Below are 17,919 nucleotides of genomic sequence, written 5' to 3'. Positions count from 1 at the left end.
CTTTTCTTTTCTTTTCTTTTCTTTCTTTCTTTCTTTCTTTCTTTCTTTCTTTCTTTCCTTCTCTCTCTCTTTCTCTCTCTCTCTCTCTCTCTTTGTTTCTTTCTCTTTTTTTTTTTACTTTATTGGATATTTTCTTTATTTACATTTCAAATGTTATCCCCTCTCCTAGTTTCCCCTCCAAACATTACCCACCCCAATCTAGCCCTCCCCCCCCCCACTGCTTACCAGCCCATCCACTCCCACTTCCTAGCCCTGGCATTCCCCTACACTGGGGCATAGAGCCTTCACAGAGCCAAGGGTCTGTCCTCCCATTGATAACTGACTAGGCCATCCTCTGCTACATATGCAGCTGGAGCCATGAGTCCTTCCATGTGTACTCTTTGGTTGGTGGTTTAGTCCCTGGGAGCTCTGGGGGTACTGATCAATTCATATTGTTGTTCCTTCTATGGGGCTTCAAACCCCCTCAACTCCTTGGGTCTTTTCTCTAGCTCCTTCATTGGGTACCCTGTGGTCAGTCCCATAGATGGCTGTGAGCATCTACTTTCAACTTCCTCCCTTCTCCTCACAGAGAGATATTTGTAAAGGTGCCTGAGAATGCCTCCGGCTGGGGGCTGCTGAAAAAGAGACCTCGCAGAGAAGGTGCCTACCCTAGGAATGCACCTATGTGGTAGAGTGTACTTGGCCACCAGGGCCTGAGCCCACTATAGCAACTCACTTCAGAGACTGGAACACGTTGGCTGTGCAAAAGTTGTAGGAAGAAGTTGCACACAGGGCTTGGTAGGGAAATCTTTCGTTACTGCCATTGATCAGGCGTGAAAATTCAGAGAGGATTTTGGCAAAGAAGACCTCCTCAAATCTCTAAATACATTAAGCCCTTAAAATAACCCATGGGTCAAAGATGAAGTCTCAGAGGATGTTCAAAAGCACACAGAAGGGAATCAATGAAAATAAGACTAATCAAGTATATAGATTATGGCAAAAACTCTGTTGAAACGTGAATTGATAACATTAAAGACTTTGTGTGCATTTTAAAATAAAGTCAAAGCCAACAGTCAAGAAAATAGTGATTACAATAAAAATCCACGAATTTAACAATAGGAATATGATGTAAAAAAACCAATAAAATTGATTAAACTTATTGCAAGGCTGACAAAAATCAAAAGTTTAAACACAAATCACCAGTATCACATAGGGTTGAGTTAAGAGACATCGGGATATTCCTGCAGCCCCTGAGATCTTTAGAAGGTACTATGTATAGCATCCTTGTATGTAGAGCATCCTTGGCTCATTTTCTTCAGTCACTTCCTACCAAACCAAATAAGATGGCTTTCATGGCCAAATGCCTTTAGAAGGCCAGTTCACCTAAAATAGAACAATCAGAAGTAACTGGATCAGTCCTTAAAACCTCTCTGCCCAGCTCTACAGAATTAGACACAATCTTCTTACGGCAACCAAAATGAGAGAAGCCACTCAAAAGCCAGGTTTAAAAATTATTCTAAAAAAAAAATTCCAGATTGTATGTGACTTATTTAATCTTATGGGTTTTTTATTGAATATAGTTATTTTCAAGCCTAAACATGGTAAAATATTGACAGGTGAAAACTGTTAGTACCAAGTCATGTTTTGACCCCAACAGGTCTGGGAAGGAACGTTGGAGACCAACGATACCCTGTTAGCCACAAGCTGTGGGAATGTGGCTCCAAGTCCCATTGTCACATTAGGAAACATTTTCACTGCTGTCTTCCAATCTGAGGAGATGCCAGCCCAGGGCTTCTCTGCATCCTTCATTAGCCGTAAGTAACTTACACTGTTGAGGAAGGATGGGGAATAGCAGAAGAGCCACATCAAGATTGGCTTGATAGAGAAGAAACATTGGAAAGCCAACTCATTCTGAAGGAATAGCCTTCCTTATAGTTAGTCAGATACAGGCATGGCTGTCCATGCCTGCATCTTCATAAGGCAAAGGCAGGGAAAATTGGAATGTGAAATTAGTTCAGAGGTTGTCATCTGTGTTCTTTCTTTACGTGAACTATATTTAATCTTTGATAATTCATCTTCTTAAAACATTATGAGATTTGAAGTGTATTGTGTGGCAAAATATCTACTTAGCATCCTCATGATATTCTAAAATGTTTTTATTTTGTGCACATGTTGACTTATGAATCAAAGACTCCTCTTAGTGCTCTTCTTCCATTTGAAGTCTCTAGTATCTCTAGAGACTTCATAAAATGGAAGTATATCTTTTATGAAATAGGCACTACAGGTGATAATGAATATCCTGATGATGGTTTTTATTCTCCTGTAGGATGTGGACGTACATTCAACAGGTCTACAGGTGACATCGTCTCTCCAAACTTCCCAAAGCACTATGACAACAACATGAACTGTAACTACTACATAGATGTTGCACCTCAGTCTCTGGTCATCCTGACTTTTGTGTCCTTTCATTTGGAAGGTATATTCATTCTTCCCCAAAAAGTAGTGTTAACCAATAAAAATCATATATCTACAGTGTTGACACAGGGCTTTAATAAAGGTTTTGGTAAAGGGATAGGTTGTGGCTATGTGAAGCTAGTTAAAATATCTACTAACATATTTAAAATGTCTTGATTGTGAAAATATGTAATCTATTCTCTTAGCAATATTAAAGTATATAATGCATTCTTAATATAATCTCCAGGCTCTACAGAAGATTTTCTGAAGTTATTATTTTTTCACAATAAGGTTAAGTACTGTGACCTTTGATAGATATCTTCCCTTCCTTACATTTAGTAACCAGTGTTCTGCTCTACAAGTTCAGCTTTGTTAGATTTCACAGAGAAATGGGAATGTGGGCAGTTTTTCTGTGTCTGGTTTCTTTCATTTAGCATAATGCTTGGAAATCTATTCATGTTGTAACCAACTACAGTATGTCCTCCTTTGTAAGGACAGGACAGTATTCTGTTGTGTTCTTTCATCTGTCTGTCTGTGTCATTCTCTTGATTCACCAGGCAAAGGACATTTGGGTTGGCTTCATATCTTGGCTATTATGGATAATCATGGAACAAACATGGAAGGATAGATCGATCTTCATTTCCTCGGGGTGTGTGCCTAGGAGTAGAGTTACTGGATAACATCTTAAGTCAATTTTTAATTTTTCGAGACAGCTCTCTTTTCCATAATGGCTGAACCAATTTACATACCCATGTATCTACCATTACTCAGCTCTTATCTTTTGATAATATCCACGGATTCAGTTTATCTCAAGCAAACTACAAATAATCAAGCAGTTAATGGGAGAAATGTAGGCAGAGTGGTCTAAAACCTTATCTTCTGAAATGTAATGGAAGTGGAAATAAAATTACATCCTTTTATCTCCATACTGAGGACTGAACTTGGGACCCTAATGCATGAGCAGCAAGCACTCTACAACCAAGCTGTAGCCACACCCTGTTATGTTTTATTGTGAAACAGGGTCTTATTAAGTTGTCCAAGCTGGTCTTGAATTTTGATGTAAATCAAGCATGCCTATTACTCCTGCTTCAGTCTGCAGGGAAGCTGAGGTCATAGGCCTGGCTTCCTCTCTTTTTTAAAGAATACCAGTACCATTTTATATATTCCAGGCAGAACTGAAAAAAAAAAATACAGTAACTTTAAAATCATAGGCACCACATAAATTGCTTAAAGAAAATGCATCTGAAGCCTGTTACATTTTAACAGAGCATCTTATTTTTCAAGCACAGGTGATTGGACTGAGGGATGGATGTACACCAAGCTTGGCAAGTGATCTACCACTAAGATATGTGCCCAGGCCTATTTCACTTTTTCTTTTGAGATAGAGTCTGGCTAAACTACTCACATTGGCCATGAACTTGCTCTATTGACTTGGTTGGCCTCAAACTTGCAAAATGTCTCCTCAGACTCCCAAGTAGCTGGGATTCCAGGCCTGTGCCATCAGGCCAGGCCCATAGCTTTTAATGTATTCGTTTGCATCTATTCTCAGTACACATGCATGTAAACACCTATCTACAATCTCTGTAAATTAACCAATGAGAGAAGTGATCCTACAAGTCAGAATGGGCACCCAGTCCATATTGAATAAGTCAGTGGGTGGATAAGATTAGGATCTGCTCAACTTTCATGAAATAGCACCATGGGATATCCTTTCATATGTGTTCTGTGAACATTATCTCCCATGTTCAGATTCCTCAGTGGCAACGTTTCTAAGCACACACACTGCTCTGCTCATTTCTCAACTCCAAGGACAGGGCTGTTTGTCCAGTAAGGTTGCTAGTGTGAGTCAGGCTGTGGCTGCTACTACACACTAAATGTTTAGTGAAAACAAGGATAGAAATCCCTTCAAGTTGGTGTGTGTTTTCACCTACTCACGGTCATAGTCATACTTCCTCACAAATCAGCTATTTATAAACTTCAATTAATCTGTAATTACATTAATATATTTCTGTATTTTCAAGTCTTAGAGGATTCATAAAAAAAAAATCAGGCACATTAACCTAATATTGAGACGCAGAATCAAATCCAGAATTGGTAATGTTTCCCGGAATTGTGTGACTGTCAGTTTAACAATCTTATACATTTTTGCTAGCTAAAGAAATTTTTATAGTCAATGTGGTTGACTGAATAAAACAAACCAAACACAAAACATTGCATATTCTGTGATTTCATTTGTGAGAATAGTCTAAAATAAAGAAATCACACACAGAGAAAGTAGTCTCATGGGGCCAGGACCACAGTTCAGATAGATAGGGATTGGTTGCCAATGGACACAGATCTCTCCATAGGATGCTCAGAATATAGAACTGGGACCTCATCTCTAGTAACTCAAACTCTACAAGTTTGTTCTAACAAATAAGAAACTTCAAATATTTTTGTACAATGATGCATCTTTTACAATATGTTTAGTTACAAGAATACTGAATTTATTGACCCAAGGTTCAGGCTTTGACTGAACATGAAGTGGTAATTTTTCCATTAAAACTTAACGAGTACATTAGTAAAATGTTTTAGAGAGCTATCTACAATCACTAAAGCCCTGAAATTGATGTTCTGCGTGAACATCAGGAATGGTTGTCAGGAAATATCAAGGGATTCTTCAGATTCTGCTCATAGTCACTCTCACCTGTATCCAGGTTCTGTGTAAACGTTTTCTTAGGAGCAGCAATGTTGACATTGTGGACTGCATGGTTTTTGGGGTTTGTTTGTTTGTTTTGTGGCAGGAGGTCTCAGTATTTGGGTATGGTCCCATGCGTGTTCAAGCCTGTTTCAAAGCTTCCCTGTCCTCTATCCCATTCTCCAAGGTGACAGCTGTTGCGGCCTGCCCGCAGTCCACAACACGAACGGTTCAACTGAGAATGGCAGTTCAGGCTGAAAAGAGAGGAATCTAGACGGGGCGGAAGAAAGAATGGAGCCAAGACAACATACATTCTGTTCAAGGCTCAATTTTACTATTTCCAGACACTCAGTTATAAAGGAAGGGGGAGGGAACCCAATATCCCGCCAAGTAACTCAGGGTCCAGTAGCAGGACGAACACGTGTGTGCCTCCAGGCAGCAAAGGCAGGTTCCAGCAGTAGGCGTGGCCGGACGAATGAGCAGTTAGCTCCACCCTTGAGCAAGCAGGTTCCAGGCTGGGGGAAGGGAGGCCACAGACAGCCAAACTTGTCTTCAGATATCACAACACATATCCCCTGGGAGACAAGTTGCCTCTGGTTGATAATTCCTGGGTAAACAGAATGGTTCTATACAGAAACGGAATTCTGAGTAACAACTGAATTTATTATTATGGAATTCCGTCTGCTTTCTCTTGTCTGCCCATGTTTTGTCTCTTGGAGAAATACTCCATGTGGAGCTGAAGTTACAAATAGAAAACCACTTCCTAATTGTGTTTGTAATTTCTGGATCAGTTACAGAATCATAGTATTTTGTCTGCATTTCTGTTCTGATGCCAGTTGTTGTGTACTCTATGTAGATCGCTCAGCTATCACGGGAACCTGTGATTACGATGGCTTGCATATCATCAAAGGTCACAACCTCTCTTCCACTCCTCTCGTGACCATATGTGGTTCTGAAACCTTGCGTCCCCTCACCATGGATGGCCCAGTGCTGCTCAACTTCTATTCTGATGCATATACCACAGACTTTGGGTTCAAGATTTCCTACAGAGTCACCAGTGAGTAACCATGCTGCTGTCCTTTGGAATTTTCTTGCATTGTGTAATAAACATATGCCGTTTTTGTTATTATTCATCATATATCACCAGCTTGAAGGTTAAGAAACATTAGGGCTAAATATGATTAACTAGGCACATGGTACAAAAGTAGGTATTTTTCTTTAAAAATATTTTAGCTCTGTGGCTAAAAGCACTTGCTGCTCTCTTTCAGGGGACCTGAGTTTGGTTCCCACCACTCACATGGCAGCTTAAATGCCCTTTTCATTCCTCTGTGAGTATTATATGCATATAATACAGAGACCAGCAGACATATACATATGTGCATACATTTTAAAACATTTTTTTAAAATAAAATAAAAATTGACATTTCCCCCTGAAATTTGGCTAAAATTACCCTATGAACATAAAACTGAGAATTGAGATTGTTTTTGTGACAGAACCTTATCCTACATGGTGACTTCAGTGAAACAGGCACACAAAACCATTCCTGAGTTTGATCTGTATTTGCTTAACCACATGAATGGCTACCGGTAGGAAATAAAGTAGTCTCTCTTCAAATATAGTACTTCTTCCATCTACAGAGAATACAGACATGTATTTCTCCATGAAAAGAGTCTTATGATTTGTTCTTAGTAGCTGGTGTCTAGTTCCTGACCCTCAGTTACTAAAAAGCATGATTCTCCGATGCTTTTTCTGCACCAACAGAATAAAATGCGTCTTCTCTCATGCTCTTGGATGAAGAGAAAGGATTTGCTTTATTCTTTTAGTTAACTAATTAACTAATTGAATAATTTGGATAATTAAGCCCTTGATGTATATTCTGCTCTTTTACCCTTTAGTTTCCTAAAGTATAATGAACACGGTTCAATCCCCCTTTGAGTCTTATTTTAAGAATATCATTACTACTGGCTTCAAATAATGGCAATGTGTGGAGATGGACATTGTTTGGGCACTGATAAACGTTTAAGGACCATGTAATTAACCTCAAGTAAAATAGAGCACTTGCTACGCAGGCTGACATTTAATTCATGAGCTGTATCCAGGGGTCTGAATGCATAAAGACTTTTGGCACAGAAAAGATTTTGCCCAGTATATGGGCAGAGTTGAGGCAAAACCAAATAAGCAAAAGCCTTAAATAACAGCCACAAATTTTGTCTAATCTTGGAGCTATGTTAGTAGAGTGTGTTCATTGGTAACCATAGAAACATAATCAAAATGTACAAGCATCCTATAATTTTAGTATCATAAAACAAATAAACATGCTCACAAGAAAAACAGCATTAGTTGGGAATATCTGATTCTTCCTAGATAAAATCTATGTAAAAACAATACCTTAATAGTAATATTGGAACATTATTATCATAGTGATTACATTGTTGATTATGCCGTTTAGCAAAGGGCTGCTAATGGCTGGAGTTAGAGCAGAGAGTGGACCAAAAATCCTCATGCTTTTTGAACACAAGCCATCTTCCCTATGAAGAGAGCACAAGTAGGGTTCTGCCTGCTGTCTTTGATCATCCTCTTGCCATGTCATATCTCTGTCAACCTGTCACTTAGAGTGAAGGGACAGACACATCCCAACACATGAAGTCTTCCTTCTTGTTGCTCTCACATGGTTTGTCTTGGATTTATTACCTTCATGTGCCTTAAAATATTCTTCTACATTTCTCTTCCCTGGAGAAGTCAAATTTATTTATAAACACAATGAAGGAGGTTTAGGTCATCTGAAAAACAATCAATATGAGTGAGTTCTGTTAGGAGACAGTAAACAATAGCTTAGATTATCCCCAAATGACTTGCCTATGTTGTGAGTAATAAGCACCCTCTGTACCTTTGTCTTCTGTGCCAGACTGTGGTGGAATCTACAGTGGAACCTATGGAGTCCTTAAGAGTCCTTCCTTCTCATACACCAACTACCCCAACAATGTCTACTGTGTCTACAGTCTGCACGTTAGAAACAACAGATTAATACTACTTCGGTAAGTGATAAAAAGGGGGGGGGGTTCTACTTAAGAAAATCCCTTCAGCTCTGTTCACAGGAAAGCTACCTTGCTGACAGAGACTATGAGTTCTCATGGTGGCTTAGCTGGAATCTAGAGAAAAGCAGAGGGGTCCCACATGGCAGTAAAGCCTACACCCTACACCTGTTCCAGTAGAGACTGGGGTGAAAATAGAAGCTTCACCAGTTAAAACAGTCCTTGTTATTCCTCAACAGTTGTGAAGGGGTATTTTACAATAGCTGTCAAGTTACAAGCCCCTCTTAAAACCAAAGAGGACATAAAGGGTTAGGACAAAGAGTTGCCATTTGTTAGACATTTCCTATACATGAGAAGCTTTGTTCAACACTTTACTTGAATGTTTTATTGTACTGTTAAAACTGTCATGAGAAATATACATGTGTACTTGTATATGTGTCTCAAAAGGTCTTCTCGAAGGTAATATATTTAAATGAAGAATAAAAATCTGGATTCTCATTTACTGTCTCCCAAAGCCAATGTCCTAAATAACTTTTACCACCTCTTTTCTCCTGAAGATAAACTTAATCCCATAAAGTTTATTTTTATTTGTTAATCAAAGCAACTCTAAATTGTTGTTTAGAAGAAGGAGAAAAGAGACTGGAAGGACCACAACCAAACTATATGAAACCAGAATTTCTTCCACTTTTCTTAGCATTTTTCTTATAAAGAATCAAACAATACTGTCACTCATCATACAATACAAGAAAAAAAAGGAATAATATATTTTAAGAGAGACTGAAAGTATCTAGCATGTTATTGAGGTAATAACATGGACCAGCTTGTCAAACTTGATGTTAGGAGCTATAGACAGGTAAGATATGCTGAAAGGGTTCAGGTTTCTTTAAGATACAATTGCCAGTGCTAAAATGCTAACCTCCATCCATGCTTTAAATGTGGTAGAACACATCAAAACAGGACATGGAGGTAGTAGGTGAGAGACAATAGTGAGGATGAGTGAGGATCAAAAATATGATCAAAGCACATTATGTAGACATGGAATTGTGATATCTAAAAATTGAACTCTGTTGAACATAGGCCCAGATTATCTTGAAGCAGAAAACTGTATCTTATTCATTTTTATATCCCCAGTTTCTACCACAGTTATTAGTTATAATAGCTACCTAAAATATACTGGCTTCAGTCCATCAGTAATACCTTATTTACAAGATTCCTTTCCAAGAGAAGCTTGAGTACTGTGTTGTCAGGTTTTTCATTCTTCTTTTATAAGAACTACAGGTATGGTTTAATGGGCACAAAATAAGACATAAGTACTAACCGGGGTACCCTTTACAGGTTCAATGATTTTGAGATTGTTCCCTCCAACCTTTGCTCACATGATTACCTGGAGGTTTTCGATGGTCCCAGCATTGGAAATCGATCTATTGGAAAGTTCTGTGGTTCCACACTTCCACAAGTTATTAAGAGCACCAATAACAGCCTGACCCTGCTGTTCAAGACAGATTCTTCTCAAACAGCAAGAGGTTGGAAAGTATCTTTCCGGGAGACAATAGGTGAGCATATGAGATGTGAAAGTCTTTTTCTGGTGACTTCTTCTTTTGTGCTTTTAAAAATTACTCCTGCCCCCAGCTAAACACAGTTGATCTTCCTATAAACGTATAGGAGGCCCAAACAGAAGGCCTCATTGGCTATGGTCCATTTATTCTTCAGTAAAGAGTCTTGGGAATTCTAAGCACTGACTTTATGACTGTAAAAAAAAAAAAAAAAAAAAAAAAAAAGGAGTGCTTCAAGAACCTAGGAAAAGAACTTAGTACAGAGGTCTTGATAGAAGGCTTTGACTGCCACACGTGGAAATGGAGGTATAGAAAGTACCAAAGCCCCCAAAGGTCTTTAGAAGGCAAAATGCATCCAAAGCTTGATGGGACACTACTAGGGGATGTAAGTTGAGAATGAAGTCTTATGTGAAATTTGTTGACCAGTGATACCTTAGTCTATATTTTCCAGAAAGTGTGTTGTATTTAGTTTGCCATATTTGTATCTGGCAGGCCTGCCAGACACTTCAGCAGAGATATCTAGGAGGTAGCTGAAAAGGCATTTGGTCTGGAAATGGTGGTCTCAGAGTCATGTGAGATGGCAAGGATGACTAAGTGTGGGGACAAACTAAAAACAAGAGCCAAGCTCATGGTTACTGTACATGAAAGATAATTATCTACCTAAGATTAATACAGGAACACCCATCATTTAAAATAAAAGGCAGTTAATCAGGTCTCTGTTTGCACTAATTGCTTCAATCGTATAATTTCTATTTGACTCTGCAAAGTGTTTTTACTTTTCCTTGAATATTGATGTGATTAATGTTCTGAGATCTAATGGATCCTCAGACAAACCCCATACTCTGAGAAGATGCAGAAAGGATGTGAGGAATTTCCCTCAATAAATCATCTGGGCTCTTATTTCCATCCTTCACTCGGTCCATTCACCTCCATCCCTGTGACCTGAAAAAAAAGAACATTTCAAACATTTTCTTTTCTCTGTTATGCTTTCCTGAATTTATTTTAAAGATTTATTTAATTTATCTATGTGCAGATGACTCTATGCATGTGCTTGTGTGAGTAAATATGCACATGTGTATGCAGATGTCCACAGAGGCTAGAAGAAGGAAGAAGGTATTTGGAGATTTGGAGATGCAGTTATGGGTATCTGTGAGCTGGACCATGTTAGTGCTGGGATCCAAATTCTGCTTCTTGAGTTCTTATGGCTGAGCAGCAAGAGATCTTGGCTGCTGAGCCATCTCTCCAGCCTCCTTAAAACAGCTCTGGAAGGGAGTGATCAGGCAGACATTTATCTCTTATAAGCTCCTCATAAATTCTGACAATTGTATCATAAAGACCTTTTGCCACCTACCTTTCTTAGTTGTCATGACAATAACTTGAAAGCAGGTCTCATAAGACACAGTGTGAGGCCTCACTAGAATGGTATAAGTGAAGTGACATGTAAAACACAGAAGGCTATTTTAAAAGGAAAGCCCACTTTCCTTTGAATGCTTCAATTTTGCACAGAGGCTCTCTTGTGTTGGGCTACCACTGTGATTCATATGAATAGTTTTGCCACTTTCTTATCTGTATAAATGCCATTGTTCACTTGAAGACGCTCAAGACATAATTTAAATGATTACATGTGCTTTTGGGTGAGAGCTCACATATTATAATTTTTAATTGGGTCTCATGAAGATATTTTAGCCCAAACAACTAAGTGTCCTGACCAGTCTAAGTAGCTTTCAGCTTTGTTTTGTTGTTTCATGTAGAATGAAAAGAAGAAGTAATAAATGTTGTAGTTTTAGGGACTCTGGAATCATTCATTACAGACTTGCTAAAACATAATAAAAAACCAAAAGGTCAGACTTGGCTAAAAGCATACACCTTCTTTTCTCATCTCATCCATTTAAGCCACTCCATCTTTTCTATAAGAAGATAACTGCTCTGTGAACCAGACTGACTACTCATTTCCAAGAGTATCAATCTGCCTGGAGAACAACACTTTTCCAAAGTAAATAGAAGCAAAGAGGAGACCACTGTAGCCCTTAATATTTCTGTCTAGTTTTATATTAACTAAATCTTTAAATACACCTTTTGAAGCTTTGCTGTTTAAATTATATAATTGGCAGTAATTTATAAACATCTGCTTTAATTTTTGAAAAGCCAGTAATTTACACAACAGTTAGTGTAGCATCTCCTTGAGTGTTTGCTACATTTGTATTTGTATTTGTATTTGTATTTGTATTTGTATTTGTATTTGTATTTGTATTTCTCATTGGCAGAGAGAAGTACAGGGAAATATTAATAGTGGATAATTAGTAAATAGATAATGAAGTGAGTCTCCCTTTTGTGTGGCATTTCTGTTCAATGTGAGAATAAGGGAGGGCAAAGCCAGCACCCAGGAGCTAGAATCCATCCAGGACATAAAATGTTCTCATAATCGCATTAATGTCAACAAAACATGGGTGGCTGATCCTGAAAGAAGAGAAGTTAGGAATGATTGTACTGAGCTTCCAGGATCCATGAAACTGAAATTATCTAAGAAGATGAACATTTTTTTTTTCTGGATTGAGTGAATGTGCATCCTTTATTAGCCCACAGATGGCTCTGAGATCTCACCCGTTCCTTTGGATGATGTATGCCAGGCTCCTGGCCTCCTGCTGATCACAGCAAACATAATGACAATGGAAGCAACTATCTGTCTTCCTTCACCTGGCTTATGAGTCATGTAGAGAATGAGTCAGGTGGCTTCAAGGTCAAACTCTGGAGCTGTGGTGAGAGGAAGGCATAAATACAGAAAACACATGTTTAGCACGGACAGAATGAATCACAGGTCAACAAAGGAAGGAATGTGGCCAAAGGGGAAGAATTCAGGCACCCAGGATGCAGGTGATGCATCATGCTACGACTGCCTGCGATGGAGCACTAGAAAAACCCTAACCTCTCTACATTCAATTTTTACCTAGTAAAGGAGATCAGCTTGCAATATTAACACCTCTAATAATCTGTTCTAGGTAAAGTAGATCAGATCCTGGAACATACCGTGGCTATCCTAAAGTATATTTTATAGCTTAAATCAGAACCCTATAGGAGGAACAACAATATGAACTAACCAGTACCTCCAGAGCTGTGTCTCTAGTTGCATATGTAGCAGAGGATGACCTAGTTGGCCATCACTGGGAGGAGAAGCCCATGGTCTTGTGAAGATTATATGCCCTAGTACAGGGGAATGCCAGGGCCAGGAATCGGGAGTGGGTGGGTGGGTGGGTTGGGGAACAGGGTGGGTGGAGGGTATAGGGGACTTTCAGGATAGCATTTGAAATGTAAATGAAGAAAATATCTAATAAAAAAGGAAGAAGCTAAATTCTGATTAAATCCCAAGGCCTTGCAGAGGCCTCAGACATAAATACGTGTTACTCTATCACTAGTGGTTAGTGAAAGAACTAAAGATTAGTTGGTTAAACTAGTTGAAATTACATTTATATGTGCCTGATATGTATTATACCTATATTCAGTTTATTCTCAAAATTAATTCACAATTCATAGAGTTAAATTATTTTTACATAGAAGAGAATGGAATCCCTTCCATCCACTTCTGGAGATACTGGATCTGATTCAATAGTGGATCACACGTGCTTGGTCTCTGGACCTGTTATCATACTCTGGGGAAAATTCTCTCAAATGTGCAAACAGTAGACAGTGGGAGTAGAGGGACGTAAGCAAGGGTATAAAAATGGCCAATGTCTAAAGGGGGATATGAAAGGCAAAGGTTGCAGAGAGTCTGGAGTACCAGGGGTGAAAAATCTGGTCTCCACAAATGGAGAGGACTCTCAATGCCCCCTTGAGATTTCAGCTTCTAGTTATATTATCTTCCCCAGTTTTGGTGTCAAGTTTAAACTCTAAGAGGCACTTCAAAATTGTATAGCCCAATGATAAAAGAATGTACTTTCAAACATTCACTGATATTAAGAATATGTGTATGTGTCTCTAGGCACCTCTGAGCAGCTGGAGAAAGGCTGCCAACTGCCCTGACTTTGAGAAGCACAAATGTAGTCAGAAAGCTGGGTTATCAGTTGAATATTTTGATAAATCACTAGTCATGTAGCTTTTGGAGAACTGATGATGGGGTATGACTTGAAAGCAACCAGGGGATGCTATTTATCTGCTCCGTTAATGTCATTTTCTTCCTTTTAAGAAGTCTGAGTATGAGATGAACTGAAACTGTAAACCCATTTAAATCGAACTAGACCAAGCTCATTTCTGCCCTTTGCAAGTCTCTAGTTTTTACTGTTATTAGTTATCCTCTGGAGAAAAAGCTAAACATTAACAAGATTATCTTCAGGCTATTCTTTGGGGATTCAGCGAAAAGACTATTTGCCTAGTTTAGAATGTATGAATGGGATAAAGAAACCAGATATTTCATAGTTCATCAGAACCTTACAGAATCATGTAGGGGACAGGAGTTAAATTTTGGATCAGCAAGAAAGATAAAAGTTTTTTTTTTAAAGCTATCTTTTGTGAGACTATGCCAGTGCCTGGAAAATACAGAAGTGGATGCTCACAGTCATCTATAGGATGGAACACAGGGACCCTAATGAAGGAGCTAGAGAAAGTACCCAAGGAGCTAAAGGGTTCTGTAACCCTATAGGAGGAACAACAATATGAACTAACCAGTACCCCCAGAGTATGTGTCTCTAGTTGTATATGTAGCAGAAGATGGCCTAGTAGGTCATCAATGGGAGGAGAGGCCCTTGGTCTTGCAAAGATTATATGCCCCAGTACAGGGGAATGCCAAGGCCAGGAAGCAGGAGTGGGTAGGTTGGAGAGCAGGGTGGGGGGAGGGTATATTGGGCTTTTGGAGAGGAAACCAGGAAAGCAGATAGCATTTGAAATGAAAATGAAGAAAATATCTAATAAAAAAAATTAACATTAAAAAAGAAAGTTAAAAAAAGCATATTCCATTATCATCAACATTTTCCTGCCCCTGAAATGGACTAGGCCATCCTCTGCTACATTTGCCCTGAGTCTATAGAGTAAATGTCTATCCTTCAGCAAATATCCAAATGGTTTTTTAGAGACCAAGCTATGTGATGAAATTAGTGGTCAGATAAGGTAATAAGATGAAAAGCATTCAGGATCAAAAGAGCTAAGAAGCAGTGATTGGATGTGCCTGAAGCCACACCCTCCGTAAAATGTACCTCAGCATGGTCTCCAATAACTGGATGTTCAGGTTAAGTTATTATAACCATAAATTTCCTGTAATCATCCTTCCCCACATTGGGTTGGTTTTGATATAGTGTTCTCAGGAACATAAAAGCAAAAATAGAACCAATAAAATTTAAACAGTCTTTAGCTATCAATGAGTCATTCAGAAATATTCAAAGTTCTATGGGATTGATTTTCTCTTTGATCTAGCTTGAGAGGAGTCTGCTCACTTGGTCTGGTAACTTCATATTCTGTTTACTCACAAGAAATATGTCACAAAAGCACAGAACATAATGAGAGCCCATCACCAACCACCTCCTTCTCTAGATTGCTTCATCCAGTCCTCAGGACTACCTGATGGGCCAGCAATTAACATATTTTACAATGGAGGGAATGATAAGTATTTATTAGAGATTAAGTAATTTGTGGTCAAACCAAACATTGAACTAGGTTTGACCATTTCCTAAACCCACACTTTCCTAATTGGTCTATGCATCCTCTAGGGCAATTGATAGAAATAGCCAAGGCTAAAGACAGGTCCCTGGAAAGTTTCCTAAAAGGAGAGTTAGCTTTCCTCTCCCTCTGTGTTAGATTCATTCTTTCCATGATCATTTTCTCATTTGAGTCTACCTGTTTTTAAGTTATAGGCTGTCATTCCTGAATAGAACATTTTGTTATACATATATCATAAATACATATCATAAATAGTATATAATCTTTATATATTTCATTTCACAATTTCATTTACATGTTATACAGTATATGCTATAATATTTAAATAAATATGACTATTATTAAACTTTATATAAATAACATTATACTTTAAATAAAATTTATGAGATTTAGTATGTAATTATAAGCATAATAAGTATACATGTTGTATAGAGATGAATATATGTTGCAAAAATTACTTTTGGTGTTGGGAGAGAAATATCACATCTGTTCTTCTGGCTTTGCATGGCATAGAAGTGAGGTGGCAGCACAACTAAGCACAGCTATTGGGAGTATATCAATATTATAATAAAGGATAATAAATATGTACAACAAAAATTAGTAGCTCCAAATTATGGGCTTCAATTTAGTGAAAGTTTTTACCTTAGCATTCTTAGCATTTGACAAAACAAAAGGATTTAGATGCTATTTTCTGATGGTGGAAGTCTGGTTGATACACCTGTCAAGTAGTCCAGTCTAAAAGTGGAGGAAGTAAGTCACAAAGGAATTAAGAGACATGTCAAGGACACTTAGCAAGTTCTGAGCAACGGAGAATTGACCTCTGTCACCATCAACTAGTACCTGCCACCAGGGTAGTCAAAATTAAAATCAGCAGTATACTTGGCATGAGGTTTCAAATTAATGAAAACAAAACCATCTCATTTCCTTATTTAAATCATTATTGTAAAACTACATCTAATTTTTATAAATTCCACTTTTATATCATCATATGTTTTAAGACATGCAAGTAACATATGACTACTTATCTTGCTCTCTTTAAACAGAATGTTTTCCACTTTTTAAATTCCTGCTTCTGTAATTGTCGATATTCAGTAAAATCATATCCCTTTAAAGAGGGAGTATGCTCATTAACGTGTCCTAAATTCTTCAAATTAATGGATGTGCTCTACCTGCTGATATACTATACTATCAGTACACTGTACAGTACACTGACAATATACTGAATACTCCAAGAGTCAAACTCCTTATCAGACCTGGCATCACTTGTTGCAAAGAAATATTTTCCTACAATAAGACTGCCCAATTCTTTATACAGGATGCCACGATTCCAGGAGACTAAGTTTTGGTGAACTTTTCGCCTTGGGACAGTGTCCAGGTTTTCGGGGCCTGTCACGCTTGTCACTACTGGAGTGGATGCAGCAGCTTTTAACTGCTGAGTCACCATTCTAGCCCTATATTCATTATTGGTGATAAAATTATTAATTCTGTAGTAGATTTCACAGTAGGTCAGAATATTAATGTACTTAGAGATATTTATTTAAGCAGAAATAAGTAATATGAATAAAATGAAACAAAGATATATTTGTATTTTGGATTAGGTCCATTTTTATTTGTTAAATTTAAATAATAAAAACAATTACATAATTTTCCCCTTTGAAAAAAAAAGACTGCCCATTAGGCAAAATAATCACTATTTTGGATCTTTTGTTGAAATTTTTACTACTGTTCTGCTAAAATATGTGGTCAAAAAGGGCATGGAAATTAGAAAAATTGGCTTTCAAAATAGGCTAACATTGCTAAAAAGGCATTTTGCTAATGTGTGTGTACTTGTGCATAAATACGTGTTTTTATAATAAGCAACAACTTTATGATCAAGATTTAATTATAAAATTATTTAATAATAAAAGTTATCATTTTAACCCTTTACTAGACGACAAAGATCCATCTAATCATTATTTGTTTTCTATGTACTCCTTCATTGTTTTTTTTTATAATATTTCCTAGCTAATTACTATGTGGGCAGTGGTTTTAAGAATGCAAAAGTGAGTTTAGCAAGGTCCTATGCTTGACAAACTCTAAATCAGAAGTCAACATCTCCTTGTAAATTTGGTATGATACCTCTCTTTTGCTATGAAAATGGCTGTCCTGAACCTCAGTGTAGGCTTTGGAGTACCAGACCCAGTTTCTAATCTTAACAATTGGCTTGGGCAATATGCATAGCTATGCTGTCTTGGACTTCTATTCTATAAAATGGACACATTTATCTTTGTAGAGGTCTGTAGTGTTGATTAAACTAGATAAGCCTCTGTATTTATTTGACAACTGAGTACAGCTCTAACCAGCAAATTTTTCTTGAGAGGTTGACAGAGACGCACTGGGATCCATACTTTCTATGAAGAAAAACAGTCATGCATAATTACTGTGTCCTCCTGGGAGATTAATTCATATTGTTATGCAATAACATCTGAAAATGACTTATCTATGATTTCCATTTTTCTTGATTTAGAAATACACACACACATACACACATCATCATCATCTTTCTTCTTCTTCTTCTTCTTCTTCTTCTTCTTCTTCTTCTTC

At 37.8% G+C, this 17,919-nt stretch overlaps 1 protein-coding gene across 1 annotated transcript in view; it reads left to right on the top strand.

The window, feature by feature from the left end:
• Positions 1 to 17,919, top strand: part of Cubn (cubilin) — a 225,260-nt gene that overhangs the window by 175,343 nt on the left and 31,998 nt on the right. The window contains exons 55-59 of the mRNA XM_021155681.2: positions 1,637 to 1,793; positions 2,306 to 2,455; positions 5,967 to 6,167; positions 8,017 to 8,146; positions 9,479 to 9,696. Of these exons, the coding sequence (XP_021011340.1) occupies positions 1,637 to 1,793; positions 2,306 to 2,455; positions 5,967 to 6,167; positions 8,017 to 8,146; positions 9,479 to 9,696 (856 nt within the window). The remainder of the gene's footprint in view (positions 1 to 1,636; positions 1,794 to 2,305; positions 2,456 to 5,966; positions 6,168 to 8,016; positions 8,147 to 9,478; positions 9,697 to 17,919) is intronic.

The sequence above is a fragment of the Mus caroli genome, chromosome 2 (assembly GCF_900094665.2).
Source record: "Mus caroli chromosome 2, CAROLI_EIJ_v1.1, whole genome shotgun sequence".
Taxonomy (NCBI): Eukaryota; Metazoa; Chordata; class Mammalia; order Rodentia; family Muridae; genus Mus; species Mus caroli.
The sequence above is the reverse complement of the archived record's forward strand: the minus strand, read 5'-3'. Positions and strand labels throughout refer to the sequence as shown.